This window comes from Python bivittatus, unplaced genomic scaffold (assembly GCF_059951505.1).
Source record: "Python bivittatus isolate LINGU-HERP-01145 unplaced genomic scaffold, Pbiv_v1 ctg000340_np1212, whole genome shotgun sequence".
Classification (NCBI taxonomy): Eukaryota; Metazoa; Chordata; class Lepidosauria; order Squamata; family Pythonidae; genus Python; species Python bivittatus.
Window position 1 is genome coordinate 21,428,651 of NW_028277056.1, and position 20,219 is coordinate 21,448,869.

At 40.3% G+C, this 20,219-nt stretch overlaps 1 protein-coding gene across 2 annotated transcripts in view; it reads right to left on the reverse strand.

Annotated features, from left to right (window-relative positions):
* Positions 1-20,219, reverse strand: part of ATP8A2 (ATPase phospholipid transporting 8A2) — a 355,224-nt gene that overhangs the window by 317,758 nt on the left and 17,247 nt on the right. The window contains exon 2 of one of the 2 annotated variants that reach the window (XM_088140682.1): positions 3,079-3,223. In XM_088140682.1, coding sequence (XP_087996808.1) covers positions 3,079-3,223 — 145 coding nt within the window. Of the gene's footprint in view, positions 1-3,078; positions 3,224-20,219 lie in introns of those variants that run through there. The other variant, XM_088140683.1, reaches the window with a different exon arrangement.

The window sequence follows — 20,219 nt, forward strand, 5'->3', positions numbered from 1 at the left end:
TGGTGGAGTCATATGTCATAAGATTAAAAAAATAAAGTTTAAAAAGGGAATTTGAGTTTGTTGAATTTAAGAGGTTTTATCTATGTTCCCCACTGTTTAACTATCTGTAGCAGAATGAAAGGTATATCACACATTGCTATGAAAGCAGCAGATTTTTGCAGAACTCACAATTGGATGGAAAGGAATGGCTAACACAGCAATTCTATTCATATCTCTATTTGAAAGCAAGTCCCTTTAAATCTGGTAATGCTGACATCCAGATAACTGTATAACAGCCTTCCCAACTTGATGCTCTCAAGATGCTTGAGAAGAATTCTGAAAGGCGCAGCTCCACTTATCTTCCGAGTGCCAGCTTCTGCCAGTCTTTTGTCTCCTTCTAAGTTATATTTGTTAGGCAAAGAGCCTCTCCTTTAAATTATTCTATCAACCACTTTGGGATCTTTTCTGAAGAACAAAGCAATATGCTTCAAGGAAATACATTACAAGGACAGACAGCAAATATCCCACAGATACTTTTAGATAAAAGTAAATGGGTACATGAAGAGTGAGTATTTTGGTTGGTCTTGAAGAAAGAAAGGCTGTCTAACTTTGGCATGGAAATGGAACTTCTAAGGGAATCCATTCAACAAAACTTAATCCACTCACCAAGAGTGGATTTTCTGGGGCCATAGAATGTGTAAATGGGGAAAGGGGGGGGGGAATGAAACATCCAAGGAGAGGTGGAATGTATGGAATAGCCAGAATTCCTGTTGTAACATTTTCTAAAATGTTTTTCTTATCATTCTCTAGTCTGTACCTCTTGAGATATTCACATCACCATACTATTTTACATGCGCTATCCATTACTTAAGCTTTCTCCAGCCTGTGCCAAAAAGCAATCATCCTGCATTAAATATGCCTTGCAGGAGTGGATAAATTATTTTAGCCACTTTATCACTGTTTGTCTGTTTCAACTGATACTACAATCCTGTCAACACACAATAACCTTCTTGACCAAAATCTTGTTATTTACTGGGGTGTTAATGCTTTCAATAGACACTGCTTTGACCGGATTTTTAACAGTGGTTATCTGAACAACAATTTATCATTTTGTCCTGGGTCTATACACACATGCACACCCACAATTATAAATTAAAATATGTATCACTAAAAATGGTAATAAAGACAGAAAGAGTAATGGCTCCAATTCTAGCCCTTTCAAGGCTCCATTCATACAGCTGGCTTCACTGGAGCAACTGTGAACTGACAACAGTCTGGGCTCCCTCCCTTAATGGCAAAGTATGTGCAGAAGGAGGCAGGTTTGGAAGTGAAGTTGGATATGCTGGCCTGAAACTCTGGAGAGCTGCTCCCAATTGGTGGCTTGATTCATGCATCATTAGCAAGCCATGATTTTAATGAAGGTCTGTTGAATAAGCCATTTTTGTTGGGTTCACACAACCCACTAAGCCAAAATAAAAAAAGTCACATATGCAAACCAGTGTACTATAATGCAGTTTTTTAGATTCCTAATTGACTTTCCACCTCACTGGCATATCAAAACATTCATCAAGGTTTGTCTAAATCAGTGTTTCTCAACCTTGGCAACTTTAAGATGTGTGGACTTTAACTCCCAGAATTCCCCAGGCAGCCATCCTGACTGGGGAATTTTGGAAGTTGAAGTCCACACGTCTTAAAGTTGCTAAGATTGAGAAACAGTGGCCTAAATACATGTCTTACACCAATTCAATCCTTGCCATATCAAAAAAAAAAAAAAAGGGTCAGGTTTCAGGAAATGGAAAGAGTCCTGCATGAGAACTGGGAGGGTCACTGGCTGAGTTCACCAAATACCCTAAACCTTAATGTGCTTTATTATCTGGTTCTAGCTTGGCATAAACCTTACTGAGTGTGGCTTATTCAACAAAGTATAGTTAAAATAGACCATGGCTAAGCATAATATATAACCTAGCCACTGCCTGTCAAACACACAATCCTGTGGAAAAGAACTGACAAAAACTGTCATTCACACTTGGCAGAAACATAGTGTCTTATGCATATTGAGTTAATATGCATAATAGTCTTTTTCCCATTTAGAGACCAAATAAGGTGTGGTGAATTTGCAATTTCTTTTACACACTTCCATGTTTAGGCTGCTGCCCAACAATGCTGTCTGTTATTAGCTCATCTCATGATCCTGCGGAAACAGCCACTGTACAATCAGGAGTAACTGATCTCTCGCTATTGTGCCTCAGCTGTTACGGGCTGTAGCACTATTCTCCGGCAAATAAGAACCTATTAACCATCACCTGCCTCTGACCTTCCCTCTCTTCCTTCGCCAGTCTGATCGAGAGATCCTGGTCCCCTACGGCTTCTTATCCACTTCCTCGTATGACTATTTCACTGCTCAGGATACACCCCCTTTTTGAAAGAAACTTGGACATCATCCTCCCTAATAGCCGCTGAATAACTAAGATCACAAATCATTCTGGTGCTGACACCACAAGCTTCAACTTCTCTGACTGACGGAGGCACAAACTTAAACCACTCCCGGTTTCTTGAAGATACTAAATGCGACGCTCTAGGCCTTATAGATGTTCCAGCTCTCCTTTGAAATCCAGTAGAGTAGGACTCACTAAGTGGATGGGTAAATCTGGTTCCTTAAGGTCTGCGTTTCCAGGGTTTGTTTAGCCATAGCTTAGTCTCTAAGCCCAACTTTCCAAGTTCAAAGGATACACCAGCTTAACAATATGGGCTGGGTTTACACAATGCATGAGGGTAAATTATGTTTGGCTCTGTTGTGGTTTTATGCCTTACATGAAACTAGCAGAAGTGTGTGGCAATTTCCAGTCAGGGATGAAACAAGGCTGCACAACCAAATTCATGAACAAACCACTTCTGACTATGGGGGACTTGCCCTTCCACCCCTATAGAAATACCGCTGTCCACAGCGGAGCAAGAGTTAGCCTTGCGAGCCAAACTTCTCCATCTGGGGATTTGGAAGTCTGATCAACTTCACTCGAAGGCAGGTGGTACTTTGGGCTCAGTCTGGACTCTCCTCCAGCCTCCTGTCCTTCCCTCTGCTGTGGGCACGGCTCTTCTTACCTGACCTGGTTGTCGTGGAACTTGCTTTGCTGAGGCTGATTCAAGTAAATGGTGCGAGCTGCTGCCTCTACCTGGTCTGCAGAGGACGCGGCCCCGGACATCTCATCATCCGCCTTCTTGTAGCCCGAACTAGAGCAAATGGGACCTGCCAGTAGTAGCCAAGCAAGATAAAAAGCAACAGAAAGGGGGAAAGAGGCAATTAGTTACACAGGGAAAGAGCCAGGCAGAAGGTAAAGCGAGGAGCAGAGGGAGGGGCAAGGGCCCAGAAGCCTGCACAACGCGCGGATCCCGCCGTGCATCAAAGCAAGTGCCGCCCGAAGAGCCTCAGTCGGTCCGCTTGTAACAGCCGTTCTCGCAAACTGGCCCCAAGGGGAGGTGGATCCCAGCACTACCCGCCGCCGCCTCCCTGTTGTTCCCAGCGCTGCCTCCTCTCCCCAAAGCCCTCTGCGCGCGAGCGCACAGCATCTCAACAGCTGCACGCCGAAGAAACACGCCGTGCAGTTGCTTTTATTAAAGCTGCTACCGCGCAGCAGGAGGAGGACGCACGGACCTGGCCGCGCGCTCGCGCCGAAGGGAAACAACAACAATCAAAGTCGTGGCAAATAAAAAGGCGGGGCTTCCTCCAGTCCTGCCGCCGCCGCTGCCAGCTGGAGAGACCGCCCACTCATCGATCGCCGGCGGCGCGGCGACAGCCCCAATTAGCGGAAAGACGCGGCAGCAGGTTTGTTTTAATGGAGGAAGAAAGAGCGGACGGGATTACGCGCGTTGGGTTCAGGCTTGGCAGCGGCAAGAGGGTAGAAAAAGACCACGGACAGCTAGGAAAGAAACCCAAGCGAAATGAAAGGGTGGGGGGACCTGATAGATGGATGGATTCGAGATAGGTTGATATATTTGCCCGGGGAGCTTCCTCCCTAATGTTCCTCTAAAAGAATGACTGATGAATAATGCAAGATCCGGAGGAAAAGCAATTCCTAACAACTCCAAGAGTGGCCTGGCAGACAAGGTCACCCCAAGCACTTTGATGCGCAAGGTAAGTAGCAAATCATGGCAAACCTATTCTGCCACTCAGTGGCGTCTCTTATCCTGGTTGATCAAGTTATTTAAAGCCACTGAGGATGAAAACTCTGTAAGTGACTCTTATCCATTCCTGGAAGTAAAAATATGGTGGAGGAGAATCAGATATTTCTTCAGCTTTCAGGATACTACAACTCTACCTTAGGCTTCTTTGTTGTGCCTAAGGGTTGGGCCATCTCTGCTAACATTGTATTTGCTTATGTCATACATTTCGTTCAGTCAGTCAAGAGAGAGCAGGGGGTTGTCCCCTCGTTTGTACTTCAAGTAGTTAGCAGTTGTGTTGGAAGGTAATTCTGAGTAAGTTTAGACTCTAGAGGTCATATAAATGGGGCAGTTTAGGGAGATGTTTGCATTCATTCAATAACTATAAAATGTGGTGGGCTTTTCCTACTGAATTTGGGGGCCATCTTCCACAATTTGCTGAATGCAACCTGGATTTCTGCTGTAATGTCCACTCTGTCTGGAACCACTGAAGCGGAGAGACAATAGTGAAACAGTTGTTACAGGGTCCAAGGGAAACAATGAGCAGCGCACCATCTGTCGTCTTTCCTCGCTGGCTTCCACTGAAATATCCATCTAGGTTTGTTTTCTGTCTTGGGTGTGAGTCCTGTAGTCACATTTGGCACTAAAGCTCACTGAATTCAATGTGATTTGCTGTTATTGAGTCCGTGTATATCCCACCTTTCTATCTACATCACCCTCAAGGGCAGATGTAAGAAAATGCATCAAAAATCTATCCATCCAGACCAAATCAGAGGTCTCCTTCTCACTGGCTAAATTTACTTAGTGGCGCTAAACAAGCTATTAAAGCAGCTGCATCTTTTCCTGGGCTCATGCAGCTGTCCTCTGCAGCTAGAAGAGGGGTCTGGTTTAAGATATTCCCAACAGGTGCTGTGTGCACATGCATGCTGCCAAAAGACACTCTGGCAGGATACAAATGGTTTGAATAAATAAATATATAAAATGCGCTCCATGTTTTGCGCTTAACATCCAGATCCCTGCACAGCCCTATTTTTAAAATACTTTTTGGTAATAAATATTTTCTATCACCACCAGAAACTTAATAATAACCTCAGAAGAAATGCACAAAAGCTGTTATTTAGCCAGTAAATCTAAATATAGAGAGCCAATTTGGTGTAGTGGTTAAGGCACTGGGATAGAAACTGGGAGACCGTGAGTTCTAGTCCCGCCTTAGGCATAAAGCCAGCTGGGTGACTTTGGGCCAGTCACTCTCAGCCCTAGGAAGAAGCAGGCAATGGCAAACCACTTCTGAAATCTTGCCAAGAAAAATGCAGGGACTTGTCCAGGCAGTCACCAGGAGTCAACACTGACTTGAAGGCGTGCACACACACAAAATCTAAATATAAGATACATGTATAATAGCTGTATATTTGCTTCATAGCAATTGACTAAGGCCATTTTAATCAGGAAATAGATACAAGTAAAAAGCACTATCCTCTTTGTTAGGTCCAATCTGAATGCTTACTCTCGAATACCCTTTGTATAGACATGAACAGCTTATAAAATGGGGAATATTCAGTTAACCTAATAATAATCCCTAATAATAGTGAACAGTTTGTAAAATGGGGAATTAATAATAATTAATACTACAGATAGTCTTTGACTTATGACCATTCGTTTAACAACCATTTGAAGTTACGATGGCACTGAAAAAAAGTGACTTACAACCGGTCCTCTCACTTACAACCATTGCAGTGTCCCCGCAGTCATGTGATCAAAATTTGGACACTTGGCAACCAACATGCATTTACAACGTGATCGCCATTTGCGACCTTCCAACACAAAGTCAATGGAGAAAGCTGGATTCGCTTAACAACCACAGCAAAAGGTCATAAAATCAGGTGCAACTCACTTAACAACCACATAATTTAGCAATAGAAATTCCAGTCCCAGTTGTGGTCATAAGTCAAGGACTACCTGTAATGAACAGCTTGTAAAATGGGAAAGCTTCAGTTTATCTAATAATCAATGCTTCCTGATGCTCTTTGCATTAACATACAGTATATGTCATTAGTTACTTAAGACACAGTGGCTACATTTTCATGACACATTGAACTAACAAACCACATTTTATTCTACCATAATGTGCAAACCCATTCCATGTGGCTATTTTAAGGTTCAGGTATGTTGTCTGAATCAAGAAAAATGGTTGACTAAGGCATGGTTAAATTGATCATGGTAAGCATGTAATGCAAATGCAACTAATAAAATGCTCCATCCTGGCTTTTCCCATTTTTTCTGTGAAGAAACTGGTGTCTCATAAATACCATTCATTATGCTACTCTATAGTTGGTGAATACTCTCTAAATTATGTATGCTCCATAGCATAGGTGGTATAGACAAAGTTGGGCAAATCCTCCCAACCCTATTCTCTGCATCTTCCTTCAAAGTTATCATGGTTTTGAACCTTGATATGTACTAAATGTTATATGATCTTTGCTATTTCATAAAGATTTGTGTCTGTCTAGGTTCACACATCACAGTAAGGTGTAATGTGATTGATTTGGTTTAGGTGTCAGATGTTGTGGAAACTAGCCCTTGTGTTTGTAGACAATGGTTTCTGGATGAGTGGTGGGTTCAAGCAACCTTCAGTATTTCTTCCACCAAAGTCACCCAAAATCTGATGAGACTGCAGAATCTCACAAGAGAGTGGCCATATTTTCAAATTAAGTTTAATGTAACTGGGGGAGGATATCCATAGGCAACTTTTTTAGGGATCAGAGAAATCCTAGAACCTGCAGACACCATGTTATTAGGTGGCAAATTGCTGCTGAATCATACTTATTCAGGTGACAAAAGGGAAAAACACATCAGGATGGTATTACCTGCATTTCATTGAATTACATTTCAATTCATTTCAATTGGATTTAGTTTTTGTCTGACCTTGCCTATTTATTTGTCCTGCCACCCACTTTTCAGAATGCAGCCCTTCCAAAGTGAGGTACACCCAGGTCAAGTTGGGCACCCAGGCTTAAAAGATCTGTCAAGAAATTCATATGTCTTTTATTTATTAAAAGACGTTTATTTATTAACGGCTGATTGCACTCGTTTATCTGTCAGCTCTCTTAAAGGTTCTGTTCTTCACTGAAGCAGATTCATGCTTTTCAGACAAGAATAATATTTGAACAGCTGAAGGGAATAACAGGCAACAGACTAGAACAAACAAGGTATCTGTTGCATTATCACTTTCTTTTTTATTTTATTTTATTAAAAAAAAATATCCACTTTAGCTAAAGCACTCCTTGGCACAGAATTGCAAAGTAATTAATTTCTTGAGTCTTCTCCTTGGTCAATAGGAGCTGTATTGGCTTTAGTGATTAAAAAAAAGAAGTCCACAGCACAAAGGTGGTGTAGATGAGCACATTTTGCTCTTCAGATATGGAAGTTTTACCTTTAAGGTCAGACTTAAAAGTAAGTAAATCATCTTTACTTTAAAGGTCAACCTTAGCAAAGCATCTCTACTCATGGTAGATGATCAGTCAAAATATAATTCTTGATTATAGAAGTTTGGAGTGTTCCTATGCATACAGAAGAAAAATAGTAGAGACTGGCTACATTAGAAGTATAAGGCATTATAGAAACTATGATGAAAAAGAGTAAACAACAGCCTAATCAAGGAACAATGATAAACAGAGAGCAAACCCCACTCCCTTCTAGTACTGAAGATGTTACCTGGCCGGGTAATGAAACGTCTGCAAGAAAACAACCAAGCTCAGAGAACTCCATGGACTCCACAGTTCAACCCTGAGCTACACATATGCTCTTCTATTGGTACTATGATGAAAAATAAAATTAGCACAATGAAAGAAAAGAGAAGTCATTAGTTAGTCTTTAACATGTTTATGCATACGAAATTAAAAGTTTAGCCATCCGTTTTAAATAACTCTTGTAAGTTTTCATAGTTGTTCAGCAGTCAGCTCTACCTGTTGAACTACATGCAATAGCACTTTCAAAGTACTTTGCACTCTTCTAAAACTTTCATTCTTTCTCTGGCCTTAAGCGCATGGTGATTGACTCAGATCCATTTAAGCACAGAATGATGTTTCTTGCACCAAGCTGAATTATTACATGTGCCACCTTAAAGCTATATTTAAGAGGCAGAGAGCTCTATTATTATTCCAGGCGTAAATGTGGGACTATGACGACATGTAAAATATAAGGTGAGCCTTTACTGATATGACTTGTCTGTAGATTCCACTTCAGTTGTCTCTCAAAGAGCTAAATGCTTCAAAAACTTTCTGTGACTAAAGTTGCTGCAAGGATTTTTTAAAAAATGAGTATAAAACATTTGAGCAATTATTGTTCTATTGCATCGTTTTTAAATCCGAGATTTTGTTTGCATCACATGCTAATTAATAAACTCAGTTAACCAGTATGTGCTGCTATCTTATCTATACTGTCTAGCAATCCAAATCAGTGGATTTTCAGTCTCGGACAGTATTCAAGCCCCAGGTACGCTTCAAATTTTGCTTAACGGACTCCACATGGCAGGTAAAATAGTGGCACTTAAGTATTCATTAACCAGGCATTATGGTTTAAGAATGCCATAAACTGGGTTCACACATTACACTAAGCTGTGCTTTCTTTAAACGTGATTTATTGATGTAACTGGGTTGACTAGGTTACACTAAATCATAAATCACAATTTACAACTGCAGTGTTGGTTCACCCATGCTTAAGATAGTTTGCTTGCTTTTAGCTTAGCATGATGTGTGAACTCAGCAGATTTCTCCAGTTTGGGGCTTTCAGATGTTCTGGGAATTTCCATTTTGAGGATCCCTAGCCAATATAGACCAGAACTCTAGTGGCTGGCAATTGCAACTAGCATCTTGTGTTGGCCTCTAAAGGCATGGAAAGGGGTGCATAGCCACATGGCAGTCCTTCTACCCAAACAGCTTGTCGTGAACTGGAAACTAGCAGCACCATGAAATAAACTTTCTATGCCGAGAAAGATCTATGAGGGGGCCTTTCCAGTGTTGCTACAATAGTCCCTGAGATTGAACCTAAGACTTACAGATGGAAAGTGTATGCATTCCCACTGAGCTACGAGCTTCTCTCTGGAAAGAAGCAATGGTTTGTACCGCAGGAAAAGGTATGCATAATCACACCTGTGCATCTATGTCCCTTTAGGCCAGTGTTTCTCAACCTTGGGAACTTTAAGATGCTGGCTGGGGAATTCTGGGAGTTGAAGTCCACACATCTTAAAGTTCGCAAGGTTGAGAAACACTGCTTTAGGCAAACAAGTCCCTCAATCACTATGGTTTCCATGGAAATCCAGTAAGATGCCCAGGCCAGGATGCAAAGATTTTACAGATGGCAAGTATTTTGTCCTATGGTTAGAGTTTCTTTGAATATTGCTCCTAAAGACTCTCCAGATTTTAGGAGGTTTAAGGACCACTCTTGGAACAATAGCCAGAAAAATCTCACCATTTACTGTATACAGAGTTCCCCACACAACTTAAAGCTGCCAACGCTATCATGACAATTATGAAGAAATACAGCCAACATTTTATATGGAAATAAAAATAGCCAGGCTGGAAGTTCCACCTGTATGCCTCAAACTACCTGAAGACACCGTTTCGCAGTATAAAAATGCATACATGCTCAGTGATTGACTCATGAAAGTTGCACAATTCAGTAAGATTTCATACTTCATATGTACTTCTGAAATGAAAACAAAGGCCATTATGTAGATAAAACAGTACAGTATGGCAAAAATACTTTATTGCACCTTGGCATCTCTTGGCAATCTATTAATCTATTAGTGGAGGTTTCATAAATCATAAGTTATGTTTCATCTGCTTCAGCATGGTAAAAAAAAAATTGAGTACATTCTGTTCCTTAAAGGATACTGAACAAAAATGTCCTGAAAGATAAGAAGTTCAATAGTTCTGTGCAAGTTACACATTTAAACTATATTTTCTTATACACATAAGTGTATAGTTAAATAATTGAGATGGGTGGGAAAGACAAATCCATGATGGACAAACCTCCCAGTTAACTCAGCAACATGGCTGAAAGCCTTCCCCCCTTTTCTGTTATTTGGTTTATGTTCTCTTTTTGTTTTCCAGATTCCTCTACTGCATCCCAGTTTTGAACCTGTATTATGTATTTCCCTGATCCCCCCAGAAAGTATTTGTATTCTTTCTAATTTAAAAACACAGCATTGGAGGAATAATAATGGGATGTTTTGGGAGGACAGACTTCTGCCCTTGGAATGGAAAGCCACATTATTCTACAATCTCTTGAACATACAACTACACCGTGTATTCACAAGGAGCTGACCTTGACTCAGGGGAGAGATATAGTGTTTGTATAGCTAAAACTTAAGAGATTTCAGCAATGTCAGCTGAGGTTATAGGATATTTTATTTGAATCCTAAAATCCTCCTAGATTTGGCAATTTTATCAGATTTTAGCCATTTTTTTTAAAAAAAACAAGGGGTTTATTAGGTCCATATCTCTCATGAGGCTGAATGCAGATAGCTAAGGATTTAGACCTGAGAAGGTAGCTGAATTTCATGTATAAATTCCAAATCATGACCTACATCAGCTTTCCTCAACTTGATTTTAGAGATGACAAAACTATCCAGAGCTCTTTATTTTACCTGAACAGCTTCATTATATAAACACCATTTGTTTTTGTTTTTGTTTTTACTTTTTTCTCCTCTTTTTGCTTCTCAGGTTTTTAAGCTAGCCTAGTACACACTATCAATGTGAGCAGGGAGGCAATATGTTAGAAGACTCTTCCATCAAGCTTCTGGTTTTCCTCTGTTTGCTCTCCCACCCCCCACCCTCACTCCCCAGGAATTAACTGCCTTATATTCTTCTTGGTCTCTGTTTTCTCTGCTTACTCATCAGGAAGTAATCAGTCAGTCACCAAGAATGGGCTTTTGGCTGTTCTCAGAAAACAGCCCTTGCAACAACAGCCATTGAGATTATTTTCATTCCTTCCTACTGAGCATTCAGTTCCTCAAAGCATTCAGCATTTCTGGTCATCCTTTTCCTTCTGTTGAACTCCACTGGCAAACTCCTGTTACCTTTCTGTGTTTACTTTGTCAGCTAGTACAGTAAAAGCAAGAGTCTGATTCTCTAGTAAGTATGTCTGAAGTTACAGAATTCATTTGGCAAATGGTGGACACAGCCCACATTCAATAGGAAAACATCATTTTCAGTGGTATTAGCAATTTGCTCAAACAAAATATATTAAGGAAATGGGGTTGCCAACACTTCAGACACATGCCATTTTAGCATATAAAGCCACCTGAAATGCACACACATATTAGCTGATTCATGCTCATTTCTCAGGTCTAAGAAGATTTCATGTCAGCAAAGACGATCCTTTCATTAGGCATTTGGATTGAAGAAGATAGTGGAGTGCCACAGAATATTCCTTGCATCATTTACACTATTCTCCAGTCTTCATGTGTGCTGGAAGATGTTGTTTTATCAACCACAATGGAAAAAGATTACATTAAAATGGCAGGGACCTTTCTTATTCTTTGTCTCAGGCTGAGCTTGCCCTGAGCTCCTCCTTATGAACACACCACATGTATGCCCTGCAAAACATTCACCTCTGAAGAGAGAAAAAGTGAAAAGTCAATGAGATTGCTGTCACTTGTATTTGATAGATAGCCTCTGAATTACATTTTGTGGTAAGGCACTGTAGCCTTTCCTAGCCTGCAAATGCTACAACTATTGCTTGGTACAAGCCATAAAGAGGGTATTTTAGCAGGAAGCTAGATAGAATCTATTTATAAAGAAGGCGTCATGCCATAAATGACAAAAGGGCACATTAACAATAATAAAACAACTAATGGGCAATTAACTTTTTCAGTAGAAAAGAATATATGTAGTTCAGGGTTGAACTGTGGAGTCCTTGGTGTCCTCTGAGCTTGATTGTTTGCTTGCAGACATTTCATTACCCAACTAGGTAACAACAGTGCAAATGAGTATGGGGTTTGCTCCCTGTTTATATACAGTAGCTTGCCCTGCCAGTTTTGGTGGGAGAGTGTTTTTCTCCTTGGTAGTTCCTTGATTAGTTTTCTGCTTCATTGTTTGTCTGGTGTTAATCCCTGCTTATCTGGGTGTTGGCTGCTGGAGAGGATGTGTTCTGGTCTTTTTGTTTCCTTCTTAGCTTTCTTATGGTCTCTTCTGAATAGTGTGTAAATGTCGTTTATCTCTATGTGTCTGTTGATGGCTGATCTGTCTGAATGCCAAGCTTCCAGGCATTCCCTATCGTTTTTGGATTTAGCTTGGTCTAGGATGCTCACAGTTTCCCAGTTCAAACTATGGTTGAGTCTGTCCATGTGTTGTGAGATTAATGAGTTTTCATTATGTATTCTGACTGCTAGTTGGTGTTCATGGATGCACTCTGTTAGTCTTCTGCCTGTCTGTCCTATATAGTGGCTGTTACAGTCCATACACTGTATGGTGTAGATCATGTTGTTTGTCTGGTGTTAATCAGCATAAACTACTGTATATAAACAGGGAGATAACCCCACACTCACTTGCACCGATGATATTACCTAGTTGGGTAATGAAATGTCTGCAAGTAAACAACCAAGCTCAGAGAGCACCAAGGACCCCACAATTAACTTTTTAATTTGCTCATGTTTAGATGTATACATTTTAAAGGACATATACAAGGTAGTGTTTACAAAGATTATTATATTTGGAATGGAGAGGAATGTTGCATCTTTAGCTCATTGAGACTAATGAGAAAAGGGGACCTTGAATATACAAATAGCCATTGGTCTGTCCATCTGAAACCATTCGTTGCCCATCAGTATCTCTTTGAGCAATATGTCCTGTTAATACTTGTCCTTTCTTTGTGGCACAATATTACCTGGTTGATATAGAGTTGCATGCCAAAGTTTAAGCACCTCTGGTCAAACTGTATGTTTCAATGAATCCTTAACTGAATACAAACTGACATAACCTTTACATGGTACATAGTTAAATACAGTGTCTTTCTGCAAATATGAATGCATATTTACTATTTACATGCAGCTATTTACAGATTCACATTTTCTGAATAGTGGACTCCACGTTCATACAGAACAGTAAAAGCATTTTTCATGCATTCCCAATTAATACTCTAACATGTAGGCTGAACATAGCATATGTATGTGCTATGTTTGCCAATGGATCCAGGTACAGTGGTACCTCGGGATACGAACGCCTCTACTAAGGAACTTTTCGGGTTACGACCAGCTCCAGCCGCAAAAATTTACCTCGATGTGCGAACTCCGCCTCGGGGTACGGTCATTTTTCCGCCCTGACACGTGGTCCGCGGCCATTTTTACGCCCCTGACACGTGGTCCACGGCCATTTTCCCGCCCCACCGTGCAGCGCCCGGCCGTTTTCCCGCCCCGCCGCGCGGCGCCCGGCCATTTTCCCGCCCCGCCGCGTGGCGCCCGGCCGTTTTCCCGCCCCTGACACGTGGTCCGCGGACGCCAGAATGGATTAACGGTAATTACATTGAACCTTATGGGAAAATTTGCTTCGGGGTGTGACCAAATTCGGAGGGCGGAACAGATTAACCAGATTTACATTGAACCCTATGGGGAAATTTGCGTCGGGTTACGCCCAACTCGGGATATGCCCAGAGTCACGGAACAGATTAAGTTCGTATCCCGAGGTACCACTGTAATTAGGTTGCTTCTGCCTGGAATGCCATTATAAGAGCATATTGAGAAAAATGTGGCTATTAAGAGATAGCATTCATGATCCAGATGTATGGTCACAACCTTTTGCTGAACCGGCCAAAACTTATTTTGCTACTACTTATTAACAAAATAGCATAGGATCCTACTATAAGTAAGCTATGAACAGGTAGCCCCGACACATTCTCTCAAAGACCCCTTGATCTTTGATGGCAAAAATGGCAAAGAACACATATTTAAAAGATATAGCAAAACAATTGGTCAGGAAAGATACAGGTGATGGCACAGGAAGCAGTACATAAATGAATTAAGCAGGAAAGTATCAAACAAAAGAAATTATTAGGATTGCCTGCAGTTTTTAAAAATGAAATTATGATTTATTATAATAAATATAGGTATATTCCCAAGAGTTTTTGGAAGTTCAGCTCTCAAAATTATCCAGTCTGCAGTCTACAACACAGAAAAACTATATTCAGAGTTGCACAATACCTTTGCATTACTGGATTTCTTTTATATTAATCCTGTTAAAGAAGTAGGAGATGTCATACTAGATTCAGGGCTACTTAAACCAAAAATAGTGTAAGGCTACAAGCTGACTAAAAGCAAAATAAAAACATTTCTCTGGATATTTTATGAAATCTTTATGCAGATCTTTCCATGTGATTATCTAGAAATCCTCTGTACTCTTTAAGTTGAGGCAATTTGCTTGAATTGAGGCCAGAAAGTGTTTTCAATGTCAGAGCTGAGATCATGAACATTAGAAAAAATACTTTCTGTAAATCAACAAAGTACATTCTTTGTATTCATAAACATCCTTCTAAAGTTTCAGATAAGTTTCATGTGAAAGCAATATCTCAGCTATTTTCTCAAGAATTCTACAGCAAATGCAAACAGCCTGTTAAATTTCACTTGAGACTTTTCCCTGAGCATCAAGGCAAGGCAAAGATAAATAGGTGGAGACCAGGGAGTCCTTTAAATTTCATTTCACACTTCTCCCTGAGTGCTAAAACAACTTGAAATAAAGCGGAATGAATCTCAGCATAGGAAAAAAGGGAAAAGATTTTTTTTCTTCCCGTATCCATAAAGTTTGTGGTTGTACTTTATGGATTACAAAGACATCATCTCCACAACCAAGTTCAGGTAGTTCCCAGTTTAAGAACGAGTTCCGTTCCCAAGGTCTGTCCTTAAGTGGAATTTGTATGTAAGCCAGATCAGTATTATTGTATAAGTAGTACTGTGTATGAACTCGAACCATTGTGTATTGAAGTCAAATTATTGTGTATTTAACTCGAATTTTGCTACAACAGGGTCTGTTCTTAACTATGAGTCATCTGTAACCCTGGTATTCTTCACTGGGGGACTATGCTCAGCATAAAAGCTTACTAGGTAACTCCCTGCCTCTCAGCCTAACCAAACCCATAAAGTTGTGGTTGGAAGAAGAAATGCTATGTATGGAAGTCCTGGAGAAAAAGCAGGATATAACTCTACCAAAATAAAAATAAACCCTTTTCCTTTTTTCTTCAACTGATATACATATATTTAATGTTGTAAATAACCTTCTGACATAGACTAGATTAATAGATACACACTGCTTGGTTCCTCTACCTTCATCTCCAGGCCTGAAGATGGAAGATTAATGCCCAAAGCTGGTTTTGAAACTGCGCTAAGTCTATCCAGAAAAAAAGAGGAAAGATGTTGAAGTAGTATTCTGCAAGCTAGAGAGGGTGGCATACTCTTTCATGAACGGCTGTGTTGTTGCAACAGCCTGGAACACACTCCCAAAATTCAAAATGTCATTACCAGCTCAAAAAAGCTGACAATTTCTGCTCTAAGCAATTTATTCTATATCCTAAACTTGATGGTCTTGCTTCAGTTATGAAGCATTCCATTTCAACCAAGTCATCCCTTGGTTTGCACACAGAAATATATATTTTAAAGGGGAAAAAAAAAGAGACTGAGTACATGAAATTATGTATGTCTCTAGCAGCCAACTCCAGGTTATAAATGTTTATCAAAATGTTTAAAGATGTGCTGTATTTGGAGAATCAGCTTAGGTATTCAAGCCAGGTGTGTGTGTTATTATTTTCATCACCTATTGCAAACCGATTAGAGAGCCAGTTTGGTCTAGTGGTTAAAACATCAGACTAGAAACTGGAAGACTATGAGTACTAGTCCCACCTGAGGCATGAAACCAGCTGAGGGACCTTGGGCCAGTCACTCTCTCTCAGCCCTAGGAAGAAGGCAATGGAAAATCACTTCCAAAAAACATTGCCAAGAAACCTGCAGGAACTTCTCCAAGCAATCACCACAAACCGAGAGTGACTCAAAGTCCCCCCTCCAAATCCCCCGCCCCGCATCTGGTCACTTGGCTTTCTCCTGTGTAGCCCCAGACAATAGATGTCAGCTCAACTGCCATCAAAGCTCTATCAGCTCACTTGTCAGACAGTTTTGTTTTATTTCTATATAGTCATCTATTTATTTATTTTACCATTCTTCTAATCCACCCCAATTCTGGCGAACAACAGAAAGCAAAACAACAAGAAGAATGAATAATTTAATCCAAATGAGTGTCAGAACCAGAGGATGACCACAAAGGAAAGCAAGGATAAAACCTCAGTTAGGCACTTACAGTCAATCAGATGGAAGCAAAAACAAGTTGAGACAAAGCAACTTTAACTCCTTTACTGAACTGCAGCAAAGTGGGAGCTGCTGGGTGGGGGCTATTCCATAAGGTGGGGGCTATTATAGAGAAGATCTGCTATCTCATCCAAGCCCTGCAAACCTTACAAGGGGCCTTACTTCACTAAATTTAGTAGCACTTTCTATCTGGGCATCCCAGTAATATGAGACATCTCTCTTTTATTTTTAAGAACTGCCTACTAAGGTGATAATTTAGGATTCCCAGATCAGAGCCAAAAATCCAGTAGCTCTTTGCCATTTAGTAATTACCCAGATTTTGTAACCCACCCCTCTGAGACCAAGGTTTTATGGTAGAAGTGACAGCATTCAGGTTGTACCCTGCCAGCACCTGCCTTGTCTCTGTTTTCCAAGAGAATGGCCCCCCGCATGACATGGCTGCTTTGGCCCTCTTTTATTTAAAGCTTTACAGGGAGGACCAAGCAGAAAACTTGGTAAGTTGTAAGTCAGTCAAGAGACAGGCCAGGGGTCAAACCCAAGGATACAAAGGCAGGCATAGTAAGTGAATGCAAGTCAAGGTCCCAGGTAAATTGCAGAGAAAAAAAATCAAGTACGAGCAATCAAAAGCAAGCACTGAAGCAGCCAGAGATGATCACAGTTCCAACAGCGAGTGCCAGAAATGGAGGGGTTTAAAGCCAAATTGCCTGGAGCCGTGCCCAGGGCCAGCAGTAGCCAATCCAGGGCATTTGGAAAGAGTTCCTTCTCTGGAGAAGGCTTCTCTTTCTGAGTAACCATTTACTGAGCCTTTTCTTCCCAGCAAGCACATTGAAACTGAACCTGAGTCCCTCAGCTGCCCTCTATCCCCCACAGTTTGATACTGTTTGATACTGCCCTCTATCCCCTCACAGTCTGATACTGTGCCTTGTCCTTGGTCTCTGATTTAGGAATGGGACTCATCCCCTTTGGACAGCATCTTTGGAGGTCTCAGACCTCCCTATGTCCATGAAATATATGAGTTTAAGAATTTGTGTTATCTTCTAATGAAGACTTCTCTAGCTGACATATGATAAAGTAATGATAAGCACATTTTAAGGCTTTACTCATGGCTGCCCTTCAGAAGAAACCCCACTACAGCAATATTATAATAAATTATAAGGAATAATAAGAGACTATCACCCAGGGGACATAAAGAAAAGAGAGGGATGGTCACCCATGGAAGTTGCTGTTTGAGGGAGGGGCTTCAGCCAAACCATAATTAACACATTTCCAACCCTGAGTTTGCTCCTTTCATCATTGTTCAGACAAATGAGGAAGAAAAACTGCAATTTTCAATCTACATCCCTCAATAGGAGATGCATCATTATGTTTCTCTTAAATGCTTCTGCTAGGATATCACAGAAAACAGCATGCCTAATTTCAGCAGTTTGCAATATCATACTCTCCATATGTGTTAGACTACTAATCCCATAATCCCATGTCATCAGTCGAAAAGGGGTACTGATTTGGGGAGGGTATTACATTGTGACACATCAACCTCATCAGATTTTTTTCTCAATATTTCTAGAAACTCACTTCGGGTCAGTCTCTCTAAGGCCAGTCTATCTCCCAGGGGATAAAATGGAGATCCGCATGTATGTAATTTGAGGTCCTGAAGAACAGGCAGTATAGGAATCTAGCAAATGGGAAATTATTTGGTAGATTTATACCCTACCTGTTCTTCAGGATCTCAAGGTCCTGAAGGAATAGTTTCCTTCCTTACTATTTGTGCAATAGCTGATTTTGTTCTGTGCAACTTTCTCCCTTTTTTATCCACAAGATTTTAGTTTCAGATCCGTTGGCTGAATAATAATATAATTAATCCAGTTCTCTATGGAATTAATACACACTTGCTGCAAATGATGCTATCTTTATCTGTGCTGAAAGGTAAAATCATGGTGTCTATCTATTTTTAAGATCCCTGACCCTTCTAAACCCAAGATGAAAGATTTTATGGATATACATTAACTTGCTTCTCTAAAATACAGTACCCATCTTGCAACTTCAAGATTCACTCACAGGTTCATTAACAACTGCACACAAAGACCAAATGCTGAAGACACTTTATTTACAGGCATGCAATACAAAAATTGAGGTTGGCTTTCTTTATAATGGAGCACTGAAGAATTTCTGCAGCACTAAGAAAGGCTCAGAGATGATTAATATTATTCCTAGAAATGATACCCTTGCTATTGCCATGACTTTTTGCCAACTAGTCATGTATCCTTACTTTCAAACAGAGAACAAAACAAATATTTTGTGTTAGTTTGTGCTAGTTTTACTGATAAGGAGAGTAGAGATGGTTCACATAGGAAAAGTGTTCACAGAGAGAAAGGAGGCCCTGCAGCTAGTTTTGGATGAGGGGTCATAAAAAATTAGAAAAGATTCCATTCTGGGAAGAAAGGAAAAGAACTGGAATGGAAATAATGGCTAGCAACTAAAATGAAATAGATAGCTCAGGCAATTGAAGATCTATGGTTTTAACAAAGAACATTGTGGGCTGATAAACTGAGATGAATTAGGCAGGATTTACACTGCTGAAAGTTTATTAGTTTGAGAGCAGTTGTTGCTGAAAAGTTTCTGAAAAGTTGTTAGGCATAATCAGCAGAAGTGGGCTGGAAACCAGAAGAGGAGGTGGTGCCATAGGGTCCTAACATAGAAGGCCCTTGCTGGAGGTGAAAAAGACAGAAGAAAAGAAAATCAAAGGTTGTACCACCAAGAGAAAAGCCAGCTGCCAGCCTGACTCCCAAAAGAAAAATTGACATCTATCTCTGTAAGCCCTTCCTCAACTCTAAATAAGGAAATAGGTAGGGATAGGAATAGAGTAGTGCATCCATATATTAAGCTTATTTCATAATATGCACATACACACACACACACACTTAGAGTTGCTTTAAGCTTAAGTCCTAAGCACACAAAAATGTTTTCATTTTGCAATTTAAAAAGCAAACAGCCTCTTGTATCATAAAGGCTCAGTGGGAACGTGGAACCCACAATGGAATGTTAATAGGGTTTTAGTAAAAGGGGGGAAAAACTGGAGTCTTGCACTGAAATCCTAGCAACCCAGAGGATGCCCCAGTGACACTGGGATGAATAGCAAAGTGAATGTTTCCAATTATATTTAATTCTGGCTGGAAATTCTGAGAGTTGTTGATCTGGGATTTCAGTCTGCAGCTTGAACTGTCCACTCTTCCAAATTCAAGTCTGAAGAAGCAAGGGGCCTCCTGTATATCATTATACTTAGCTTATTATGTGATACCTTGTACTCAAAGACATATATGTCTTTGTACTCAAAGACATGTATGAAGCCTTAGTTTGGGAAAGTTAGACATAAAATTGTCCCTTCTTAGCATATTTCTAATAAGCAGCGGCTTCTGTTACGCATATAACAACTTTCAGCTTTCCAGGTCACTTGGAAACAACATATTCATATATATCAGGAGTCAGCAACAGAGGACCCATGGGTACAGATTATTTGCGAACAACTGATAAAGAAAATAAATTTTAAAATAGTGAAAACATTTAATGATATGACATCTTTAAGATCTAATGAAATTGCTATAATTTAGTAAAATCTTGCATGAAAATATCCTAATCTTCTGAGCTTATATCATTCTCTTGCAAGATCTCACAAGGTTTCATCAATTTGGAGGATCAGAACCAAGGTCAATATACAGGCATTATATTTCTAGTTAATGTATAATAA